Below are 24,532 nucleotides of genomic sequence, written 5' to 3'. Positions count from 1 at the left end.
TGCATCTGACGAAGAGAGCTGTGGTTCTTTAAAGTTTACACTACAATAAAGTTTAGTTTTAAAAGGTGCTACTGGACTCTTTACTATTTTGCATCTGATGAAGAGCACTGTGGTTCTCGAAAGCTTATGCTACAATGAAGTTGGTTAGATTTAAAGGTGCTATTGGACTCTACTATTTCGCATCTGATGAAGAGAGTTGTGGTTCTCGAAAGCTTATACTACAATAAAGTTTAGTTTTAAAGGTGCTACTGGACCCCTTTACTATTTTTAAAACTGCAGACGTGGAGAAAACAGAAAGGCGGAGACGCGCCGGAGCTGGAAGGAGGCGCGCAACCTTTTCCCGCCTTTCCCCCTTCGCTTTTTCTCTTCAGCCTGCGGGAGATAACAGGCGACGGGAGGGGCAGGAGGATGAAAAGAGCTTTGGGGCGGGCCGGTCACGCGCGTTCCAGCCAATCGCCGTGCGCCAAGCCCTTTGGGTCAGGCGAGGGAGAGGCGTGGCGTGGCGGTGATGGACAGATCGATGAGTGGTCGGGTGGGCGGGGGTCCTGAGCCACGCATGCGCACGGAGGGCGTTCGCGTTTTGTCAGGAGCGGCCGGTTCCGAGGCGAGGCGAGCCGGCTGAGGGAGGAGGGCCGCCGCCGCCGCCGCCATGGTGCTCGAGTCGGTGGTGGCCGACCTGCTGAACCGCTTCCTGGGCGACTACGTGGAGAACCTGAACAAGTCCCAGCTGAAGCTGGGCATCTGGGGCGGTAAGCGCCGGGTCGGGAGGCGAGGCGGCCGCGGCTTCTCTGGGGAGCCCCCTGCCTCCCCCCTCCCCGGGCCGGGCGAGGCCTTCCCTGCCTCCCTCCCACTCCCCACATTAGTTCTCCTCCTCTGCTCTCCAGGGAGCCCCCCCCCCTCCGAGCTCGAAAGCAGAGCCTGCCTGTGGAACTCCCGGCCACGAGATGCGGTGGCCTTCGCGAGTTCAAGGAGCGTCCCTGAGGGCAACCCTAGGAATTAACGGCCTCCAAAACGCCCTGTCACTGACAGCCTTGCAAAACGACTCCCTTTATGGAGTCCAGCCTTCTCATGTTCTCCATGGAGCTTCCCTGTAAAGAGGCAGTCTAACTTGCAGATCCTGGTGTTGCAGAGAAATGCATGGGGGATTATGTATATATATCGTGTCTCTTTTTATCTGTATTTTTGCCCTGCCCCCCCTCCCGCCTTAGCTTAGTGCCTCTTTACCCTGCCCTTTTCCCAAGGAGAGGCAATGCGGTGTAGCAGTTATTTTGTTTATTTGCGTTATTTAGAGTCCGCCTTTCTCGCTGAGACTCAGAGGGGTGACACAGTGGGAGTGCAGTCAATTGCAGTCAATTTCAGTGCAGTCAATTTCAAGGGCGTTTCAGTGAACAATGTGTGCATGTGTTATATGGTGTCAAGCTGCTTCCAGCATATGGCCACCCTGTGAATGAAAGACCTCCAAATATACTTCCAAAACATCCTATCATTAACAGCCCTGCTCAGACCTTGGAGACTGGAGAAGGTGGCCTCCTTTAATGAGTTAAGCCATCTCATTTTAGGTTTTCGTCTTTTCCTACTGCCTTCCACTTGTAATGTAATAGAGTATATAAATGCAAATTTGTAAAGCTTTAAAACTAGCAGGAATCTAATACAGAGTTGAAGAAATGTTAACAAGAGCACAAGCAGTCATAAAACTGTCATATTAAACAACATGTAAACTTTCCAGTAGGATTATACTTTCAGCAAGAGACAGTACATAGAAGTAAAGTGCTGTGCTAGAGTCTGGGAGGTTCAAGTTCAGACCCCCCTGCTGCTGTGAAGCTTGCTGGGAGGTCTTGGATTGGTTAGACTAGCCTACTTCCTGGGGTTGTTGTGAGGATATGAGCTCCTTGGAGGATGGGTGCAATGAATTAAATAAATAAGGAGCCATACATGGTTCTGCATACCTCTTCTGTCCTCACAACAACTCTGGGAGGTAGGCTGAGAGAGTGTGATTGGATAAAGTTTTCCTGGTAGATGATTTGAACACAAGTGTCTCCCCGCCCCCCCAAGTCTGGCACTCTAACTGCTGCATCACACTGGTTCTTGCCTTTCTTCCAAGGAGCTGCATGTGGTGTACATAGTTCTCATTTTACCAACAGAACAGTCATGCTAGATAGGTTATAATAATAATAATAACATTTAATTTATATACTGCCCTTCAGGACAACTTAACACCCACTCAGAGCGGTTTACAAAGTATATTATTATTATCCCAACAAAATACCCTGTGAGGTGGGTGGGGCTGAGAGAGCTCTGAGAGAGCTGTGACTGACCCAAGGTCACCCAGCTGGCTTCAAGCAGAGGAGTGGGGAATCAAACCCGGCTCTCCAGATTAGAGTCCCACACTCTTAACCACTGCACCAAACCTAACCTAACAATTAGGTTAAGGAGAAGAGAGAATGATTAGCCCAAGTTCATCTAATGAGTTTCACATCTGAGATTGAGGGCTGGTTGGTGAAGGATCTGAGCACCACGCCCATCTTCACCATAGGCATGATTTGGTGAAAGAGTGGCAAAAGGGAAAGGAGGCTACACAAGCAAACTTGAGGCTCTGCCTTATCTTGTTGGCCTGATTGCTACCCCCACAAACAGTTTTAAAAGCTATTTTGGGGTGTGTGGTGCTGTTAACTCTGTAACCATTGCAACAGCTTGCAAGTGTCAGCTAGTTATGCTGCCTGTGTACTTTTAAAATGTCCCTGATAGCTACATTTGCCCTGAATTTTTAAGTTGTGCGTTATCTTTATTTCTTCCAGCTTTTTCCTTTATTGGTGTTGACTAATGGTGAGTCTGTGGCCCCTGAAGGGAGTGTGTAGTTGCTAGGAAATGTTCCTAGTTATGAAATATACCTGTTCTGTTGCTGTCCCTGACTCCATAGTGCCCCAGGGGACAGACACAGCCTACTCCCAGTTCCTTAAATGTGACAACCCTTCTTTTACAAAGAGCTATGTCTTTTAAAAAACGATCAGTTAATTGCCTCATATTCAAGGTATTTTTGTCTCTGATTTGCTCATCTGACTAGTTTGAGTTAGGTATGTGAACTATTAAAAGATGTGCAAGTTCCTGGCTCATTAATAAATGCTATATTTATAATGTTTGATTTCAGAAGGCAGATATTTATTTTTGGCTCTATGTAAGAAAGCAGTCTAGTTCAATGGCAGTATTTGATTTAGTTTCAAGAGATGACTGCATATTTGAATATTCTCATATTGAAATTCAGATTTCATGTTAAACCAGGTTATTTAATGAGAACCTAACTATAATGGACAAATCTAATACAAATTAACCTGATTTTTGAAGGTGATTTTTATCATCTCTGCTTATGATAGTCTTGTAAGTAAAGCCTTTCTCCCCTTATGAAAAGAGAATACTGATACTGAAATTGGGGACTGAATCCAGTTCCCAAAGTTGTACTTTGAACATTTTTGTCGCCGTGTTGCATTGTCATTGCATTTTACCATTCTTCACCCTTTTGACAGTACCTGGTTTGGAAGGTATCAAAGACTGTGGGAATGTATAGGGGCAGCATATGTTTTGGAGGGCTTTGTGTTGTTGCAGGCTGTTTCTTGAGAGGTAAGCTGCTATCCAGAGAGATGCAAAAAAAAAAAATCCTCATTGGATCTCACCTGTTTTCCTTGCTGAATTGAGAGGCTTGTAATAGTGATCCCTGCTGCTTATGCAATGGCTTTTTGTCTGAGGATATGTTTACTTTGTTGGGTTAGCCAGAAGCACAAAGCTGGATGAAGCAAGAGAACTTGGGGGAAAAAAGGTTAGAAAGGATCAAGTGTTGCCTTGAAGAAATCAGCTGATGCGTGGTGACTAAGAGGAACGGGAGTGTATTCCTTTTTGTAGATGAAGGAACATTTGCACACCACATGAGTTTACTGCCACAGATTGGTTTCTTGGTGGGATGGTAAACTTTCAAAATGTCACTATTTTACACATTCTTAAAAGGTACTTCTAAAACATTTGGGGGCAGGATGCTACTGGTCTCTTGTTTAGCTTTGCTGCAGTGGACGAACATAGCCATTTTTCTGTAAATATGTGCAGGTTTAGTTGATCAAAACCTTATCAGATTAATTAGCCAATAACAGACAGCCTGCTTTTTGCCATTTGAAGTGGGAATAGGCTTGAGGACATTTGCACGTGAGCATCAAACATGTTTCAGAGGTCTTTACATCATCAGAGTTGACTCTCATGCTTCCCCGTGGTTTGTGTGGGGAGCCAGTTGTGCTGAAAGCAGGTGTGAAAGAGCAGATTTGGCTGTTGCTTCCAGCATGGCAAATACCATTGAATTGTGTCACTCAAGACAGCTGCCCAGGGAGTTGATGTGTGTGAGCTGGTGCTGACTATTGTTTCATAAGTGTTTCTTTTTCATGGAAGGTCAATTTAATCCAGCATTCTATTTTCAGTAGGCTGGCCGGTGCTGGTGAGAAGCAGACCAACTGCAGTTCACACACAAGTCAGGATTTGTTACTTACATCTGGCAAAGTGATCTGTTTGTTAGGAAAGCAGGATTCGGGTCCATTAACACCTTAGAGACCAACTAGATTTGCAGGGTGTGAGCTTTTGAGAGTCAGAGCTCCCTTCTTCAGACACATGGAATGAAAAAAGTAGGAGTCTTTAAATTCCAGACAGAGGGTGGAAGGGGTATTGCAAAACAGGTTGTCGGGAAGCTGGCTATAATACATGTTGTACCTGGATAGCTCAGGGGATCTTGTTAGATCTCAGAAGCTAAGCAGGGTCAGCCCTGGTTAGTAATTGGATGGGAGACCTCCAAGGAAGACCAGGGTTGCTATGCAGAGGCAGGCAATGGCAAACTACCTACCAGGAGGTTACCATAAGTCAACCATGACTTGAGGGCAGGATTGCATTTTCAGTTAGCTTGATAGAACGTGGATGCGAACAATGGAGCCCCCAGGGTTGAACTGGAACATAGGATTTAACCTATGTAATCCTATGTAATCAGGATTTTTCCTAACACAGGATAGATGTTAATTTTACAGTTTGAACTCATGTTCTGTCAAGCTAATTACAACATGTATTATAGCCAGCTTCCTGACAATCTAATTTTAATATCTCTCCCATCCTCTGCCTAGACTTTAAAGACTCCTACCTTTTTCTACTCCATGTGTCTGACGAAGGGAGCTTTAACGGTCGAAAGCTCACACCCTAGAAATCTAGTTGGTCTCTAAGGTGCTACTGGACCTGAATCTTGCTCTTCTACTATAGGCCAACATGGCTGCCCACCTGAAACAATTTGTTATGATGTTTAAAGGCAATTAACATCACAAAGCCAGTTCAGAATGAGCATTTATTGTCTGAATGGTGTCTGGATTGGAGCTGTGCTGCTGTGTACATTTTCATCATAGTCCTCCAAAATTGCTGTATAGGAGATAGGTGTCTCACATGGGCATTTTTGTTGTTGCAAAATACAGCTCCTCGTTTTACCTTAGCTCAGCTTACAATATAAAATAATATCACAAAGAAGTTAATTGTGCAAAGTTTGATTGGGCTGGATAAATAAAAAATATTATCCAACAGACCTAGTGGTGTCAACTTTCAGTTTAAACCCCTGGAGCCCAAAGTTGCTTTTCTATTTAAATATGGCCATTGAAACAAACTGGAACGGTTGAACTTAACATGTTTATGATGTGCATCTCTGGAACTTGGGACTGGGCTGAGCATCACAGAAATTGAAACCGAAAGACTCCAGCAGCAGACTTGCTCTCTCTCCCCCCGACCCCCTCCCCAGCTAGATCTTAAAATGCAGTGTGAGTTTTCTGTCCGGGCCATGCCTAATTTGTTCTCTGTAAAAAGTGGATGTGTAGAAAAGTGCAGGTGTGAAGGAATAGAATTACACTGTTACTAACATGAGTTCACGTGGTGATCAATTACATCCTTGGTGTTACTTCTTTGACTCTCTCGAATGGTAATTGAGAAATACATGTCTGCTGCTATCAAAATGAAGGACACTTTCAATGAGGAGGGAGCAATGAAAAGTACCTTATGTTTGAGGCGTTGTCCCTTCATAGTTGTATTTATTTGCTTAATCTATATTCTGTCTCCCCAGTGGGAACCCAAAGCAGTTTATCCCATTCTCCTGTTCTCCATTTTATTCTCACAACAACTCTGTGGAGTGTGTTAAGCTGGGAGTGTGTAACTGTGTGGGCCAAGGTCGCCCATCAAGCTTCCATGGCAGAGTGAGGTTTTGAACCTGGGTCTCCCAGACCTTAGTCTGACGCTGTGACTGCTGCAACACACTAGCTCAGTTCTGAAATGAATCAATGTGTTTCAGACACAATATAGACATTCTGATAATTATTTTCTTTGTTTTGTAGGAAATGTTGCACTAGACAATTTACAGATTAAAGAAAATGCACTGGTAAGAACTTCTTGTAATCCACAACGAACAAATTCTCATGTTTTCCTCTATGTGCTGGAGTAAAGCTGGTCGAGCAATGAAAGTAACTACACTTATGGTGAAAGTAATGGAGGGTTTTTTTTACTCTTGGGAAATTTACAATCATAGTAAACATGTAGGGAGGCTAAAAACTAATGTACCATTAGATTATTTTTATTCTAATTCCTAGAATGAGGAACACACTCTGAGAAAACTCCTTTAGTGGGCATTTTTATTTACTGATATAATTTTGGTGGTTTATTTAACAATTGTAAACAGGCTACTGCATGTAAGTGAGTCAGTTTGTACAGGGATAAAGTCCTAGTTAGTTTTTTTAATCCAAAATGCCACATTCTTTTGGAAGGTTTCACAACTCACCAGTAGTTTGTAATGGCATCTCAGCAAACAGGCAGGTAAATTTATTGTTAATTTGCACATGAGTGGGGATGCCCAAGGTTGGGAGCTTTTGTAAATATCTGATTTCTCTTGTGTTAAAATGGGCCACAAGCTCCGCTTTAATTTTTTTCTTGCAGCATGTTTTTAACAAAGGTCTGTAGTCTTTTAGTGAAATTTGACAGCTGCATAAGAATCTCTGCAAAAGACTATGGTAGAGAAGAGTAATAGTGTAAAACAATAAGAAAAGCAGAACTTGATTTCTCTCTGATCCCCTCCCCCTTTGATTCAGATTTCTGTTAACGATTCTCTTAAGCCTTAAGTTTCATCGAACCATTGAAGTCAGTAGGGCTGTAATGGCTTAGCTACTTTGGAAAGTGAATTTTGATCCAGAGCCCGTAAGATTCTTAAATCCATTTTTAAATGTCCTTGCTGTCAGATTTTTGGTTGGTGGTGGGGAGAAAGACAATCCTTGGGGTGAATACCATTTTTGTTTTCAGGCAGGTCTATTAGTACTCCTTTGCTTCCATGATACAGCAGGTAAAATTTCTGCAGCAGCCAAGCCTTGGTTTTTTTGCAATATATCTAGAATGGAGTGGCCTTGTGTTTTGTCATACTAATCGTCAGTGATCAACACAGTCTTAGCTGCACTTAAAAGTTTTAGCTGAGTGAAAGTAATATTTCCCCCAGCTAATTTATTTTACTTCATTTAGCCTCTGCCTCTCTCCCCAGTGGGGACCCAAAGCGGCTTACATTGTTCTCTTCTCCTTCATTTTGTTCTCACACCAAGATAGGTTAGGCTGAGAGGGTGTAACTGGCCCGGCAATCTTCCGTGGCAGAGCAGGGGTTTGAGCCTAGGTCCCCCAGACCTTAGTCTAACATATTGACCACTGCGTCACTAACGTAATCCGTTTCTCATGGGTGCCTGTTGGCTGCTTCTGTTCTTTTCTAATTAAAAAAATAAAGTTTGAATGTTATAAACAGTTTGTCGCTATATAGTGAAGTGAGTGGTAAGATATTTTTAACATAATAAATGTGTATCTTTTTCCTCCTGTCAGAGTGAACTGGATGTACCTTTCAGAGTAAAGGCTGGACAAATTGGTAGGTGGATAATTCTAAAGCATATTTTTATTTGGTGATTATGAAAAGTTGGAAAATCAGTAATAATATCTTGGCAGTTCATAGATTTATGTCCTAGAGTGAAATAAATGGAACCTTTCAAGGAAATTTGGCCATTGCCTAGGGATCATTGTCATGCACATTTTAATGATAACAACTTCCACTGGAAGTACTTGTTTGGTCAGATCTCTTACTCTGTTTGAATAATAAAAAAAAATACCTAAGTGGAACTTAACTGCAATTTTTCACTTTCTGACCCAAAATATGGGTAGTCAAGAAGAATGTGACCTGTGTGGCATTGTGTGTGCCCAGTGTTTTGTGTAACCTGGGCCCTCAGTTGCAGTGCTGTGCTCTGTTGGTGTGCCAGTTATAGCAGGCGATACTGGGCTCACTGGGTTGGCTTGGTAAAAACAGCCTATGTAAACATTGTGCCTTACGGCAGTCAGCTCTTTGCACATCCTCCCAACAACACTATAATGTAACGAACTTATTGTCTTTTCCCCTAGCTTCCCCTGCTGTGGTGCAAACTTAATTTATAAATGAATTTGTGCAATTTGGGTAGAACACCAGATTCTGAGACATTCGCTTTTCTCCAGAATACTTGTGGCTTTTGGCATTAGCCAAAACGCAACCATGCGTCTTAGGTAATGTGTAAAATATTTATATAGGAAAACCTACCTATGCATCACACGCAAAGCAAACATACCTAGCTCCATAGTTATCTGACCAAGTGAACTTTGACTAATGAAAACTTATACCCTGAAAGAGTTTGTTGGTCTTTAAGGGCTTGAATTTTGTTTCACGTAGTTCCATTACAGCTAAACTCTGTATGATTTATCGTTGGTAGTGATTTTTACACACACACTTTCTTACGAGTGCTATTTTATTTTTAGACAAGCTCACCTTGAAGATTCCTTGGAAGAATCTATATGGAGAAGCAGTAGTTGCAACTCTAGAAGGCTTGTATCTTCTTGTCGTCCCTGGAGCAAGTAAGTTACCAGTAAACTGGATGAAGAATGGTGGAACTTTGCACAGGAGGAGGAGGATGGTGTGTGTGCGCGTGCGAGTGTGCGAGTGTGTGAACTATCAGTGTGTTCTTGATTAGAGAATGAGATGTATGAACCAGACAAAAGTGTGTCATAAGTGGGGTGCCCCAAATGAATGGTAGCTTTGGGAACAGGCATACATAAATGGGTATTTGGATGCAGAAAGATAATAAAAAGTCGTTGGAGGAGTTGGTAAAAGCAAGCTCTCTCATGGGGGACTCTCCTTCCTTTGTTCCACCATGTGGTCATGAGTTTTGTATTACCGTGTCTTTTAGGCATTAAATATGATGCAGAAAAAGAGGAAAAGTTCCTTCAGGCTAATAAGCAGAAGGAGCTGTCCAGAATTGAAGAAGCTCTACAGAAAGCATCAGAGAAAGGTATTGTGTAGTTGTAATTGAGAATTGTAAGGTAATGTTAAGGAGAAGTCTGAAAACCATCTTGTGATAGGTTGGCAATGGCACAGAAAAGATCTCAGTTGCCTGACTGCATAGAAAACGGATGCTGGAAGGGAGAAATATTTGAAAAAAAAATTCTGAGCTGAACACTCTCAACACACTGTAGTGCCCATTTGTATTCTTCTATCTGCTGTACTTTGGCTTTTTTTTTTTTGAAGTATAGAGAATTCTACTTTTAAGTCTTACAGATGTCAGCTTTCTCTATTTTTGAGTCTGTAGGTTATGGCTTTTAAAAGCCTCTTTTTTAAAAAATTGCAAAATATAAAAAGTTTACTGCATGTTCTTTATCAGACAAACAAGGAATAGAAGTTTTGACAGACTTGTAAATTGGCACAAAACCCACCCAGCCAGCAGAAAGTCTGTACATGTGTTTTGCATTATTGATAAGCTATTTTATTGGGAAAGAATGTATACTGGTGCAACATCAAATTAGATCCTTCAATCCTTCACTGTTTTATGCAATTGTACATCACCCATATGCCTGCTAGTACTACTTCTTGTTACTTTTGTTACGAAAGGCAAAAACAATCCTTTTTTTATTTCCATCGTGTGTGTCTTGTATTGTGGATTGTAATCTACAATGACAAGAGTTTTGTTGCAGTAAATGCAATACTTTTTCCTAAATAGTTTGAAACCGGTGTTGTCTGTTTCGTAGACTGTATTGATGGTTCGGATTGAAAAGTGAATTATGTTGTTTAAAATCGTATGCTTTTTGGTTGCTGCTATCATATGGATGAAGGAGCTCATTCAGATTTCATGTATGGACTGGAGAACGTTGTGTACAAGGAAGTCAATCCTGGTGGGTACGCATGGTTAATTACTACTCCCAAGGAGGTTTTGATTGTCAGTCCCAGTTTGGTTGATTTTCAGATTACTGTTGATCTCATCCCAGAGTTGATGGAGGAGAAGCTGAGACACCCATTTACCTCCTTTAGAACCTCACAAATCTCACATCATATTTCTGAGAGGTTTATGACTCTCTCACATGCATACGTACAGATAAATTCTTTGATACTCGTGTTTCAAAAGAAGGGGAGAATAACGTTACTGTGCTTCTGCAGATATATTAATTTTTTAAGCATTTTCTAAAATGCTCTCATAACTTACTGCAGTGGGGGATGAGAATAAGGCACTCTACTCCGAGCTCCATAAAGGAAAGGACAAGATTAAAATGCACTTGACAGATAGCGTTGTCTCCCAGAGAAAGAAATTGGCTGGTCTGTATACTAGTCCCAATTACACTTACTTGGAAACCAGTCCCAGTGAATTCAGAATACCTTCATGTAAAAGGCCCAGGATGCAATAGGGTATTTTTCCCAGCCCTGACCTGGATAGCCCCGGCTAGCCTGATCTCTTTGGGTCTCAGAAGCTTAGCAGGGTCAGCCTTGGTTAGTAATTGGATGGGAGACCTCCAGGATTGTAGGGGCAGGCAATGGCAACAGACTGCTGTTAGTCTCTTGTTGTGAAAACCCCACCGGGGGCCTCCATAAGTCAGCTATGACTTAAAGGCACTCTCCACCACCTCAGGTTTTTATCCCACATAAATAATTTGTTGCCTTGCACTCCCTTCTGGGACTAACCATTGTCATGTTCTTATTGGGAGGAGAAATAAAAAACTGAACATGGATCAAACAACTGAATCTTTAGGCTGATTATGATTCATTAAACATGGTTGAATTCAGAACAATGGGATAATTTTTTAAAAATCCCTTGGCATCCTATTAAAAACAAGTTAGGCTAGATCATGCAGGTTAATCAGTAATGCCCTGGCTGAGAATTTTCTCATTCTGTGCTATAGCAAATAGCATGACTGCACCCAGCAAATCAGTTGCCTGATGTTTAAATTTGATTTGTGGGAAGAGGGTGGAGTTTTCAGTTACTTACAAAAACAACTTCTTAAAATGTCCATGCAGTGTGACTTTCCACAACTTTCCACAGTTTAGGGTTTAAATGGGAGATACAAAGGTGAATAAGTTGATGATATTAGCAGCATGTGATGGTTTTAATTTACCCAGAAGTGGATACTTGGTTCTTCCTCAGATAAGATTCATTGTACAGTTTTAAATGGCTCCCCCTCCCCTTAAGCAGCTATCAGTGCAGTCCTAAGAACGCTTCCCTAAAAGTAAGCCCCATTGAGTAGACCTGCTTAGTACTGCCAGACAGACTCCTCTCTCATTCTATCAGCTTCTCTTAACAGACATGGTGTTTTCTCCCTCTCCACTCAGTCATCTATTGGTAGAGCTGCAGGGACTTTGCATTCCCCCTTCTGTTTTAAATCATACGTCTAGAGTGCTAGTCTGACTTTCTCCCTCCAGTTGTGCATGCACTAGTACAAGCTAGTAAACAGTCTTCCCCGTGTCTGTGCTGCAGTATCCGCAGGACCCAATCCTTCTGAACCAACTGTGTGTTTTCTGAACCTGCCTAGGAAACTGGGGTTAGGCGGTTCACACAGTTCCCTCTGTAAGCCTGTGCAGTTATTTTCCTCTGTTTCTACTGGCTAAGAAGAATAAGGATAATCTCTTGCAGGCAGCTGGAAATAATTGTTAAACTTATGCACTCATTTTGAGGGGTGGGTGGGAGAACAGGATTAAGTAGTTAATTGAATTTCTGCTGGTGGAGCTTTCAAAATGCTACAAAAACTCTTAAAAATATCGATATTCGTGAAACTCATTTTTTTTTGTTTCCTGTTCAAGCTTTTTGGTTTTTTGTCCTCCTTTATTTTCATTGCTTGCTGTATGATGCTTGCCTAACTTTAATTTATCCTTTTTTCTGTAAAATTGCTTGCATTGAGAAGGACGTAAGTCTAAAAAGTCTAAAAAGCATTTTAAGAAACGATTTAGAGGTCGCAATCCCTCGAAAGGTGGGTAAAACTAGCATAGTGTGTTGCATATTTTGTTGGTTGCTTTTTTTCATTGTTAGAAACATTTTTCTAAATGTAGCAAATAGTCAATAATAACGGTTCGGCAACTATATCTGTGAATTTATTTATAGTGACAGTTTGATTTTGGCCGTTTTCACACTGCTTACCGGCCACGGAACATCGTGCCAAGCTCCCGGAATGACAGTGTCTTCCTGGTGTGATTTTGCACGAGAATCGCGCCAGGAAGACGCTGTCATTCTGGGAGCTTGGTGCAATGTTCCGTGGCCAGTAAGCAGTGTGAAAATGGCCATAATGGGTTCAATATCAGGTTGATTACTGTCGTTGAAGTTAGTGTTAATGTATTTCAGGGGCGCATCTGTCTCTCTCTGTCTGGAGCAAAAACCACCTTCCCAAGTGAACAGATTTATTGTGGCATAAGGTTTTGGGAGCAGCAGCCCACTTTGGAAATCTAATGAGGAGGGTCTCTCCCATGAAAGCTTATGCTGTGATAAAGCAGTTCGTTTCGAATGTGCCGAAGAACTCCTTGTTTACACGTTTTTGCATGATTTTGTGGATGTGAAAGCAGAAGAGAGGCAGTTCCTGCTCTGATGCCCCTTTGTGCTCTCATATTTTGGTGCCCTGTTCAGAATTGTATCTCTTCATGGAGTTATTCCAGTGACCAAAAATGAGCTTTGCTTTATGCCCCTTAAATATTCATCGAATGATGATCTATTAGTAAGGTCTCTGACGTGTGGTTTTCCTGGGTAGTTGATTTTGAGCAAAAGGCAACAAACGACGTAAAGTTAAAACTGTGTGAGATTTTACTTCAGCTGTTACGTTTGTGTCTGTCACCCTAGATTTTATTTTTAAGTTTTGACTGCTCTTCTCACCTATTATAGATGCATGTCACATTCATACCCAGTAGCGCTGTTTGTCCACATTCCATTTTGTGTGAAAAAAGAGTGTTAAAGTTAGCATGTCTGAAGCAGTTTTTGATATAGTTGTTTGTTTATGATTTATGTAGATTGGTATCACAGGTTGTGTGCTAAAGCACAGCAAACAGGATGGTGAAATCTCTCTCTAAGTATAAGCTGAGCAAGAGGGAATAACCCTGGTAAAAGCTCCTCTTTATGCTTGACTGTTAAGATACTAGGAGGAAGATAGCTGCTCTTGAATGTGCAGTTCTTTCCTGCGCAGTCTCTTTAACTTCTCTGTTTTTATACTAAGAGTATTCTTAGTTTAACAAAAATTAAAAAGAAAAGCAATAAAATAAATAAAATTTAGCAACCGACCCAAATCCTTCCAAACAACCGCCTTAGAATTCTTTGGAAGTTCTGACTCCACCATAAAGAGAGGCTAAACCTGCCTCCTAAATGAGGCAATTGAAGTAGAAAGATGGGTCTTCAGAGGAAGAGTGTGGTTAGTGTAGGGAGCAGCTATTGAAAAGACCCAGCTGCTGGTTGACACCAGCCTTGCGCCTACCAGTCTTGGTCATTCTGAACAGGGCTTCGATGGCTGAGTGGGGTATCTCAGGATTGTTTATAAGGTCTTTAAAAAGAAGCCTCTGAAGCAAACTGAAAGCAGTCCCTGCCTAGCTAAGAGTTTCTGTCTGACTTAGGGAGCGGATGGTTGTGAGAATTCACAGCAAGAATATAGCACATGCCTCCTGTGATGGAGCGATCTTGCCTTCATTGAATTGCTGTGAATAAAGTTACATGGCTGAGAGTGGGGGGAGAAGGAATAAAGGAAAGTTTAAATGATTGATAAATATGTGATGTTATCTGGTAAAAGGGGACTTTTTTTTCCAGGAGTGAATTCTTGTGATGAGCTGGTGACTCTCCACCTACTTTATTCACTTTCTTGTTGTCTAGAGGAAAAAAATGTGAATTACTCTGTTTGAATACTTCCAACTGCAATCATAAAATGAAACAAGTCTAGTTTGATACTATAGATGGCAAGTGATCAAATGCACGCCCTATTTGATGTGGTACCTTGAAGCTTAACTGCACTAAATAAACTTTGGAGTGAGTTATGATCTTGAGGTGGCGAGTTAACTAGCCAGGCTTCTTTTTATTTAGATAAACCAAAGGAAGAGAAGAAAGATACCTTTTTGGAAAAACTTGCAACACAAGTCATCAAAAACGTGCAAGTCAAGATCACAGGAATCCATATCAAGTATGAGGATGATGTAAGTAACGTGAATTCCTTCTAGCTGAGATGATAAGGTGATCTGTTGTCGCACTTCAATAAATTTCTTTATGTAATTAGCTCAAATAGACTAGAAACCACGGAATCAAACCCATAGATGGTGAAGAAAAAATCCTATGGACAGTAGAGTGGAGGGGGCCATCAAAATTTATTTATTTGAAAAGTTTATACTCCCCCTAACCAGAATTGCAGGGTGCAGCGTGTCAGCTGACTGAGGGCGTAGGCCTTACCCCCCCTCCTGTCCCTAAGGGCCCTTGCTTTTTCGTGCTGTAATCAGTCTGTTAGTGGTTCAGGTGTTGCAAGACTTATGAGCTGAGCCCTAGCCGATGAACCTACCACTTTTTCAAGACTGCTTGCTTGTGCGGCTTCCAGCAGGAGACCAAAGCAGAAAGCCTTAGGGTGCTTTGGAGATGAGGGTGAACTAAATCCTAGTCCTGTACGTGTTGAACAAAGAAAATGTGCCCCCAAATGAAATGGATACCTAGAGAGATGAGGGAGTTCAGAGCATACCGTAGGCAGCCTATTGAAAGGAATAACCGATTTCTGTTGCAAAGTGAGTTAGTCCACTGAATGTGTCAGATCTTGGAAGCTAAGTAGCATTATTACATGGATGGGAGACCATGAAAGTAAACCAGGATTGCTACGCAGAGGCAGGCAATGGCAAACCACCTTTGTTGGTTTTTTGCCTTGAAAACCCCAGCAGGGGGTGCCATAACTCAGCTAAGACTTGATGGCAGTTCACATGCACAAGGTGTTCAGGGCTGCCTTTGACTTATTTTCTAGAGAAGTTATTCTAAAACAATTCAAGGTACAAAGTAATAGTCTCAAGATTCATCATTTTTGGGGTAGTATATGTTTCAGATGGTGCACAATAGATCCCCCTGCCCCTTTATCCCTAAAACCAGAAATGAGGATAGACTAGGTAATGCTACATGTAATAATTTCACTTTTGTTTTTTGTAGATCACAGATCCCAGCAGACCCCTTTCTTTAGGACTGACCCTGGGCGAGCTGAGCTTACTGGTAATGGTGACCTCTTCTGGAAGAATTTAGGCAGAATTAACGAAATGGAAGTAGACTCCTGTGCTTCTCATTTAATGAAAAGAATAAAGGACTTGAGTCTTGTAATTCTCAATCTCATGAATGTAGGCAGGCAATTGGAAAAGGAAAATATTAGTATAATAGGCCTGGCTTTAGGATCAAATTTAACCTGGCAAGCCAGAAAGAAGGTCCGCCTGTGACCCAGGACAAACCAGTTAGGCCTTAAAGCAATAACACAGCTGCAAAATGGAGAGCCTGATAGAACATTATGAGTGGGCAAGGTCACCTGACAAATATTTTTCTAGGAAATTTGCTGTGACAGACGGAAAATAATGGTTCCTTTAGTGCTGATGCGGTTGCAAGCAAGTTCATTAATCACTTCGTGATTTTTCTGTGTAGGAGGAGCTGAGCTCTCTAAGAGTGACAGAGTTATCTTTTCAGCTCTGAATGTACTTGAAGGAAAGATGGGCGCCTGCCTACTGAAAATTAGCAGAGTCGAAATAGGTGGTTGCACCATCCTCCTTTTTGCTGACTTTAGTTCTGAAACTCTCCAATTGCAGTTTGACATCTGCTTAGCAACTTGGAGCTGGATTAGCAAATGGGTATTGCCCAGGGCACTGCCCTGTGGTGAAGGGCCCATCCGCCCCTGGCCTCTCCAAAGGAGGGTGGGAAAGAAGAAGAGCAGGCTGCTGCAGCTGCTTACACCTGCTCAGTTTGGGGCTCAAGCAGCTGGCTTCTGGTGGGAGCAGTGGCTCCCAGCCACCCCTTGCTTGGCCCCAGTGGGAGGGGGGGGCAGTGATCCTGGGGGCCCATCCTGGACTTCTGCTTAAGGCTCCCAGAATCACCAAGACTACTCTGGTTAGCAACTGTCACAAGTGCAGCTTGAGGCTAAGCATGCTTCCTTGGCAGTAAATTACCAAAGTTCAGTTGCACTTACTCTCAGTCTAGGATTGCAGCCTCTGTGACGGTTTTTGGGTTGCTTGAGCTCAGTCCAACATTCTAAATTAGCGCGCTTGAATTCTGTATGGTTACAATGGGTCTGCTTTGAAGGGTGTGGATGTTTATTTAGAATGGGAGGTGCGGGGGGGTGGTCTTTGAAGGAAAGTAAGTTCTAGGTCAAGATTGCTGCAAATGACGACAGCATTCTGTGGTTAGATCACACATAGATCACACATAGATCACACATAGATAGATCACACATAGGATGAGGGCTGCACATTCGCATCATGAAAGACTTGTATATAAATCCTTTGCGGACTGTGATAGAACATCCCCTTTCCCTTACCTGTATGCAGGGGTTATTTGTAGAAAAAGAGCTGGAGGAACTCATTAGCATAATGCATTAGCATAACTCATTAGCATATGCCACACCCCTTGACATCACCAGAAGAATGTCATTAGCATAACTGATTTGCATATGCCATACCCCCTGACATCACCTATCCTGGCAGTTTTGGACCCAATCCTGGCCATTCAGGGCCCAAATTTGGCCCAAAATGGCAAAAAGGAGCTGAAAATGGCCAACAAGGGGCCTAAAATGGTCAGGATTGGGCCACTGCTGAGCGGGAGAGTGATCCACCACCCGTCAGAGGCCCGATCCGGGCCATTTCGGCCCCAATCCAGGCCGAAACAGGCCAAAGTGGCTGATAGGTGGGCGGGGCCACCTGTCATGTGACCTCTTTGGGGAACTGCCAGAACTGCCTTCCTGCACATTCCCCCTCGAAATGAGCCCTGCCTGTATGCAAGCAGAAGGCATCTCCACCTTAGGCAGGGCAATGTTTCCTAGCTGCAGGGGCCCCCCTATGTGTGTGTGGCCCTTTGCCAAACCCCTGACTTGAAAGAGGCTTTGAGGGGGTTGGGGCGCTGCCACTAAAAGGGGAAAGCTCAAGTCTGCTTGAGCCTGAATGGAAAACCACACGCTGCGCTTTTGGATCCTGCCTGTGCCACTTTTCCCCAAAAGTTTTCCCCCCTCCTGGCTCGTTTGATACAGCAAGCCACTTACTGGGAAATCTGTCCTAAACTTGTTGATTGCTTGGTTAATTTCTTTTAAAACAAGGAATACTTCAAAGTTGCTGTGGTGTCAGAATGGGCGAAAACATTTGCAAGATGTCACTTTCAGTTACAAGAGTTTGCTGATTTGAAACACGAATAATGTAAATGCTAGCCGAAGTGTGAGCTGTTTTAGCCATCATTATTCCGTTATGGGAAATGCTTTGCACCCAGAAGGCTGTGGTAGTGAATTAAGTGTTTGAAATAAAAAAGCAAATGAAAAATCATTAAAATGCATGTTTTTAATTTCCAGACTGCTAATGAAAACTGGACTCCTTGCATTCTAAACGAGGCTGCAAAAATCATTTATAAGGTACTGTCTGTTACTACTATACGTTTTAGGAGCTGATGCTTAAATTAAGATGGCAGTCCATGAGAGAATTAGAGGGCATGCAAGAGAATTTTCAGTTCAGCGCCTGGGAATCAAAGAGCTATTTTAGTGACAGGTATGCTTAGTGGGGGGTATTTTAATTATTTCCTTTGAATAGCATCCCTCCCGCTTCCCTGACAGTTTATCACCAGTTTTTGAAAGCCCCTACAGTTTTACATAAGCAGCTCGCCTTGTAGCATAAGGGGTGGTGGCTGTGGCATGAGAAATGCCCTTGAGCAACGGCAAACTAGTTCCACATTTCTTTGGATTGCAGCCCAGGTCATCAGTCTCTCTCTTTCTGGCAGATTGGTCAGGGACTGCTGTATGTACAAAGATCAGAGTAACTGGATTGGTCGGATTTTGTGACTGTTCTGGGTTTAAGACAGGAGGGGGCCACTGGGCAAAACAACATTAGCTACTTTTCTCTTTCATTTGGGTAGAAAAGTGAATTCCAAAGCCTGTTGCCCGTTTTAACTTCTTGTTCAGGCCAATGGCATATCCAGTCCAGTAGTGTTTCTTTGTTCTTGCGCTAACTGAAGTACTCGTAATGCAACACTGTGGAATGTTAAGAAGTCTGAAACTGCTTTCATCTGCTGCAGGCGCCGTCCCCAGACATATTAAGGCTGATGTCCTGAGCACCCTTCTTGTTACATGTTCTGTCCTCTGTGATCTTTGGGGTCCCCCCCCTTGTTGTACTGGTCAGTTGTGCTTTGCATGGGGGGGGGGGAAGTGCTTTTGGTGTTTTCAAGACTATTGTATAGTAACATCTTCTTAAATTTTAGTATTAAACAAAAATGTAAGCAAATGCCTGTCCCCCTGTGTTTTAAATCCTCTCATGTTTCAGTCGAGCTCCTCTGTGCATGGATTCTGACCTCCATTTCCCACCCCATTTCTCGGTGGCCTTTGCGGTTGCTGCATTCTCGGGAAACCACGCTTCGTCTCTAGTGGTCTGGGGCACATTGGGCCGTAGCAGAACTGCCAGGAATGAAGGCTGCTGAAAGGGTGGCGAGTCAGACAATCTTTTGCTATTCAGATCCCATAATGTGATCATAGCAAACCCCGTCATGTGAGAGGGGAGACTTTGGTTGTCTCCATATTCATCTTTTTGATATCTCTTAACTATTGTACATACTGCTTATGTGGAAACACTTTCAACCTATTTTTAACTTTCTTTCTGTACTTACCACTTCTTGAGTTATATCTTTTGTAAGGCAAGGTCATATCTATACAATCCTTGGGTTACATTCAGACCTCATTGCTTCATGGTGGGCATAGACCAGATTAATTACTGGGTTTGCATGCTCCCACCCTCTTCCCATCCTGTGGCACACAAAGATAGAAAACGGAAGCTTTGAATGCCAGCTAGTTGTGACATGTAGATTTGGGTGCATGGCAAGATCAGTGGTTTTCCAGATCCCTGTTTGCGAGGAACACTCAAACTCCACTTTGCCCAGTTGCCTGCATTTGTATATTCCCAATTAGTTTGATCTTGTGAAGCGCTTTGTCTTTAATCTCCATGTAAAGGGCGAGATCACAGAAGCACAATCATTAATCTCCTGCAGCAAAAGACCTCTCAAATTGTTCGTGATGAATGGATGCACCATTGACCTCAGTGTATTTGTGACACTTTGTCATTTCTAATGTGCTCTTTTGCCTTTCTCACAGACTCTAAAGTTTGGAGTCACAGCAGGAATCACTAGATTCAAAGCTAAAATTTCATGTTTATCAGCAAGATACTGAATTGTACATGCTAGCAGCTAATGTGGTGTGTCTGTTTTCCCAGCTGCTGCGTCTCGACTCCCTCAGTTTGTACTGGAATGTGGACAGTGAAATGTATTATCGTTCTCCCCGGGAACAAATACTGGTAATTTAAAACTAAACGCGCTTCATGTTTATGTAAAGCATGCTATTGTCTTGTTACTGACATTGGTGAACTTTTTAAGAACAAGAATAGCTTTGCTCTGAGATACCATTTCTGTAGTTGTAAGCAGCTATGTTCTAAGTGCCTAACCAGCATGTGTAAGAGTTGTAACCTTTTTAAAGCTGTATGTAACTGTACAGCTAGCAAGAAAATACTGGAACCAAGTTCAATTATTTTTATTGCCTTTTCTAAGCCTTGCATGTACTGTGTTGCCTACCAAGGGCTAGAGGAGCAGATGACAGTAATTCAGGTTTAGGATTTAAGTAGCATGGGGCAGGTTGGCAGAGTCAAGACAGTTGGCTAATTTCTGTCCCAAATGCAGGGAATTATACCGCATCAGAAGAGGGGAGCCCTGTGCCCTCTAGAGCCTTGGCCTTGAGTTGAAGAGAGGCACGGTCTTGAACAAGTAAGAAACGCCTGTGCTCACCAACTCTCCTACCAAGCTGCCCTCCCACGTTTTTCATAAATTATTGTAGCCACATATTTGCTGTGTATGGCATTTCCAACCTCCTCTATTAGAATTGCTGGTAAAAGACATGCTGGCAGGCAAGCCTAAAACTCTGCCCCTGAACTCCAAACAGTCCTGCAGTTAGTGGTGTAATTTAAAGACTCCATAGAGAAGCAGCACTGTTGCTAGAAGTGTTTGATAGATGAATAGAGATCTTGCATCTTACGAGCCTCCGAAGCTTTTTAAATAATTGAACATGTGTGCTTACTCTGCCCTTTGAATCTTCTTTTCATATGAATGGGCGTGAATTAAGACACGTACTTTGCAGAATGAGCCTTTGCTCGTGGCTGGGGAAACTGTGGTACATCTTATCAAACAGGAAGCAGAGCTGTTCACGGTTTATCAGTATGGCATGTGATAATTTTGATTAAGAAACTGCAAGCAGTCTGTTCCTTTCTATGTAATAACTCTAGTGTTTCCTAGTAACACAAGGGGAAGTTTGCTGGGGAAATTGGTTTGCAAATAGTTAATATCCTCATTTCCAAGATAATTTTATTAATAGATTAATGAGATAAGAAATGATTTGAAATGCAAAAGCACAAAGTATACCGTAGGTCTCCCTGATGCACTATTTTAATAAGGGCAACAGGGAAGTGAAAATGTAGACATTTATAATCTTGGTTAAAATAATAATTTGGGTCTCGTGATGTTCTCCCCGCCCCTTAATATGGAAGCACATCTGCCAGCTATTTCACTGCACCTGAGTAACAAACCTGCCGGCTTTGCACTATATTGTTTCCTTGTACAGGGAGGAAATTGGAGAACTCTTGCGTATTTTAGACTGGTCCTTGCCAGTCTGGAACTTCCATTCCAAATCCACTTACTTGGACCTGGGTCCTCCTCCAAAATCCTCTCATGTTTTTTTCTATTTGCTGTTTCCCTCACTCCTTGGATTGTAAACTTGCATGGAGAAACCATGGCCGTTTTCACACTGCTTACTGGCCACGGAACATCGCGCCAAGCTCCCGGAACGACAGCGTATTCCTGGCGCGAAATCACACCAGAAAGACGCTGTTGTTCCAGGAGCTTGGCATGATGTTCCGTGGCCAGTAAGCAGTGTGAAAACGGCCCATGTCTTATGTATAGCACTAACACCCGTAGGGCACAATCCTATGTAGGTCAACTTGTGAGTAAACCCTTTTTTAGTCAATGGGGCTTACTGCAGGAAAGTGTTAGAGTTGCAGACCTTGGCACTTAATCTCATTTAGTCCAATTGGAATATTGTTGTATTGTCGAAGGCTTATTGTGTTCATGACTGTCAAAGGCTTGTTGTGTTCATGATGTATGTAGAGCCAGTTTGGTGTAGTGGTTAAGAGCACGGGACTCTAATCTGGAGAGCCGGGTTTGATTCCCCACTCCTCCACAAAGCCAGCTGGGTGACCTTGGGCGAGTCACAGTTCTCTTGAGCTCTCTTAGCCCCACCCACCTCACAGGGTGATTGTTGTGGGGTAATAATAGTAACACTTTGTAAACCGCTCTGAGTGGGCATTAAGTTGTCCTGAAGGGCGGTATATAAATCTAATGTTATTATTATTATTATTAAATGTACTTCAAGGCCAGTTACTAATATTTTTGAAGAAGCATTCTTTAGCTTTATAGCTGCATATCGAAGATGAGTGAAAATACAATTTCAGAGTTATAACATATGCATAACTTGGAGAAAAACTGCAACCTCTGCAACAGCTTCTATAATAGTCGTTACATGCTAAGCACACAACTCTGCCGTTTAACTGTAATATGAAACAATCAAATGCTCAGGGAGTGCTGACTCTTTGGAGTTTGCATCAATGGCAAAACTTACTACATTGATTAGAGAAAGGACATTAGTTAACTTCTTGACAGAATGGAAACTGTTTATAGACTTTTTACATGAAATGGATACCAAGGATTTGATGACATCTGGATTTATGGATTAAGAAACATCAACAATAGAAAAAAGAGGGCTCTTATGATTAACTTAGAATAAGGGAGACTCTAGAAATGATACATATTTGTTGCGGAGATAATCAGAACTCAACCTGTAGCCTTCTTGTGTGTGTGTGTGTGTGTGTGTGTGTGTGTGTGTGTGAGAGAGAGAGAGAGAGAGAGAGAGAGAGAGAGAGAGAACTGGTTTATGTATTGTTTATAGTTTTTATGTTATTGTTTATAGTTTAAATAAAGAAAATTCTACTCCGAAAGCTGACACCCTGAAAATCTTGTTGGTTTCTAAGGTACCCCGGACTCAAATCCTGCTGTGAAACATTCAAGTTACAAAAGAAGCATCACCACTACCATTTTTCTCCATATAGTTATAATAATGTGCTTGATACCGTTTATATTTAGAGTTTTTCTTTGCAGGAGCAGTTGAAAAGAGGAGTCCCTTCTGTTGGCCGAGAATCTCCAAACTATCAGTATAGTAAGTGTCTGGGATAGAACTGGGGCTGCATGGCTTATCTCTGCTGAGGGCAAGCCCGCAGATAGGGAAATCTGGTGGTGGTGGGGGTGCAGATAGGGCAGAGATCAGTCCAGCTGCCTTGGCAGTCTCACACTGCATTGTAGTGAGATTTCTGGGTTGGAGTGCTCCCTGGAAGTCTTATGAAAATGGGTCAGGAGGAATGGGAGCCAAGGAGGACTTGGCAGGGCGAGAGTAAGAATCTGCTGTTTCAAGTCTTTGTCTTCTATGGCGTGACTGCATACAGCATGTTTTAAATTTGAACTCATGACTCCAGCATTGATTCCGGACGCCATGCCTGTTAGCACTGTGCCGCCTATAATTTTCTTTCCTTGGTGTTTTATGCCAGTCATAAATCATGAACTTGTTTTCTAATTCATACTTTGCTTCAAGTATTTAGGCCGGTGTCAGCATCTGCAAAGCTGTACATCAATCCTCATGCAGAAATGGAACTAAAAACTCCCAAGATTGATTGGAGCATGGAAGTACAAAGCATAGCTGTTGAACTGACCAAGCCTCAGGTGAAACGACTTGCAATTTCATGGTCTCATTTAATTGCTTGTGCTGGACCGACTCTGGTTTCTTGCTTATGGGGTGACTCCGGGGTATAAGCATTTGTGGGAAAGTGTCTGAATAGATAAATCTGTTCAGAATGATTTGAGTAGTCTAAAATTTTAAAAAGCCAGCTTGACAAAGTTTCTGAGGAAAGTTCTCTTGGCTGTTAGTCATGACAGCTACAGCACAGAACTTCCATCATGTTCCTGGGTGGTGTTCCTATCAGTGGAGAATTAAGAGGGTTTTGGCCTAACCCTCGCGCAGCTCTATTAGTGTTTCCAACCATGAGACTCTCTGATTGTGAGGTTCTGCGTCCTCATCTGTTTTAGTACCTTAGCATGATTGATCTCCTGGAGTCCGTAGATTACATGGTCCGAAACGTCCCATTCCGAAAGTACAGACCAGACTTACCACTGCATAAGAATGCTAGAAAATGGTGAGTTGGAAGCTTTTCTAAATGATTTTGAAATTGGGTTACAATGTGGCTTTAGCGCTTCAAGATGGTTGCTCCCAGCGGAGGAAGGTATTAATTTCCCATAAATACTTAATAACGACATATCTAAAGTTGGTTCACGTGGATGGTCAGGCAGAAATTTTGTCTGTGCTGTTGGGGACACTTTGCCCTCATGTACAGCGAGACACGGAATGAGGTCGGTAGATGTAGTCCGTTCTCCTGATCCTCCATATCTTGCAGCAATTTGTGGTTTGCTTGTTTTTGCTTTATTTTTGATGTTTGAAAAACAAGCTTTAAGAAGTGGAATATTCTTGGGCCTTGTAGAGCACTTCTGTCTTTCTGCTGTTATAGTGCAGCCCCACTTCAGGAGCTCTGGTTGTGCTTAATGATATTTGAACAAAGCCCCCCAGCACACATCCGAGGAACATTTTGAGGACAGTGTTTGAAAATCTTTGCCCTACAATCCAGAGCGGGCACAGTTTCCCTTACCCTTGTACAAAGCAGCCATTCCTGATGCCCCTGGCCTTGTATCACATGGCATGCTGGTCATACAGGGCTCACCTGCCCCCGCCCTTTCTTACTTTTTCATGTGAGGAAATAATGTACTAACTTGCAACTCTTGAGATTTGGACTCTACGCAGCCTGCCCTGCCATACTCTTCCCCCATTGGCTGTTTAAAAC

The 24,532-nt window shown here is 42.6% G+C and overlaps 1 protein-coding gene across 2 annotated transcripts in view; it reads left to right on the top strand.

Moving 5' to 3' along the window:
* The first annotated feature begins 606 nt into the window (after positions 1-606).
* VPS13C (vacuolar protein sorting 13 homolog C) overlaps positions 607-24,532 on the top strand; it is a 91,084-nt gene continuing 67,158 nt past the window's right edge. For both annotated transcript variants that reach the window (XM_055003086.1, XM_055003085.1), the window contains exons 1-12: positions 607-749; positions 6,381-6,424; positions 7,894-7,936; positions 8,848-8,943; positions 9,276-9,377; positions 14,394-14,503; positions 15,486-15,545; positions 17,866-17,925; positions 19,766-19,846; positions 22,749-22,806; positions 23,236-23,363; positions 23,727-23,833. In XM_055003086.1, coding sequence (XP_054859061.1) covers positions 650-749; positions 6,381-6,424; positions 7,894-7,936; positions 8,848-8,943; positions 9,276-9,377; positions 14,394-14,503; positions 15,486-15,545; positions 17,866-17,925; positions 19,766-19,846; positions 22,749-22,806; positions 23,236-23,363; positions 23,727-23,833 — 989 coding nt within the window. In that variant the 5' untranslated portion in view covers positions 607-649. The remainder of the gene's footprint in view (positions 750-6,380; positions 6,425-7,893; positions 7,937-8,847; positions 8,944-9,275; positions 9,378-14,393; positions 14,504-15,485; positions 15,546-17,865; positions 17,926-19,765; positions 19,847-22,748; positions 22,807-23,235; positions 23,364-23,726; positions 23,834-24,532) is intronic.

Source organism: Eublepharis macularius, chromosome 18 (genome assembly GCF_028583425.1).
Source record: "Eublepharis macularius isolate TG4126 chromosome 18, MPM_Emac_v1.0, whole genome shotgun sequence".
NCBI lineage: Eukaryota > Metazoa > Chordata > Lepidosauria > Squamata > Eublepharidae > Eublepharis > Eublepharis macularius.
The sequence above is the reverse complement of the archived record's forward strand: the minus strand, read 5'-3'. Positions and strand labels throughout refer to the sequence as shown.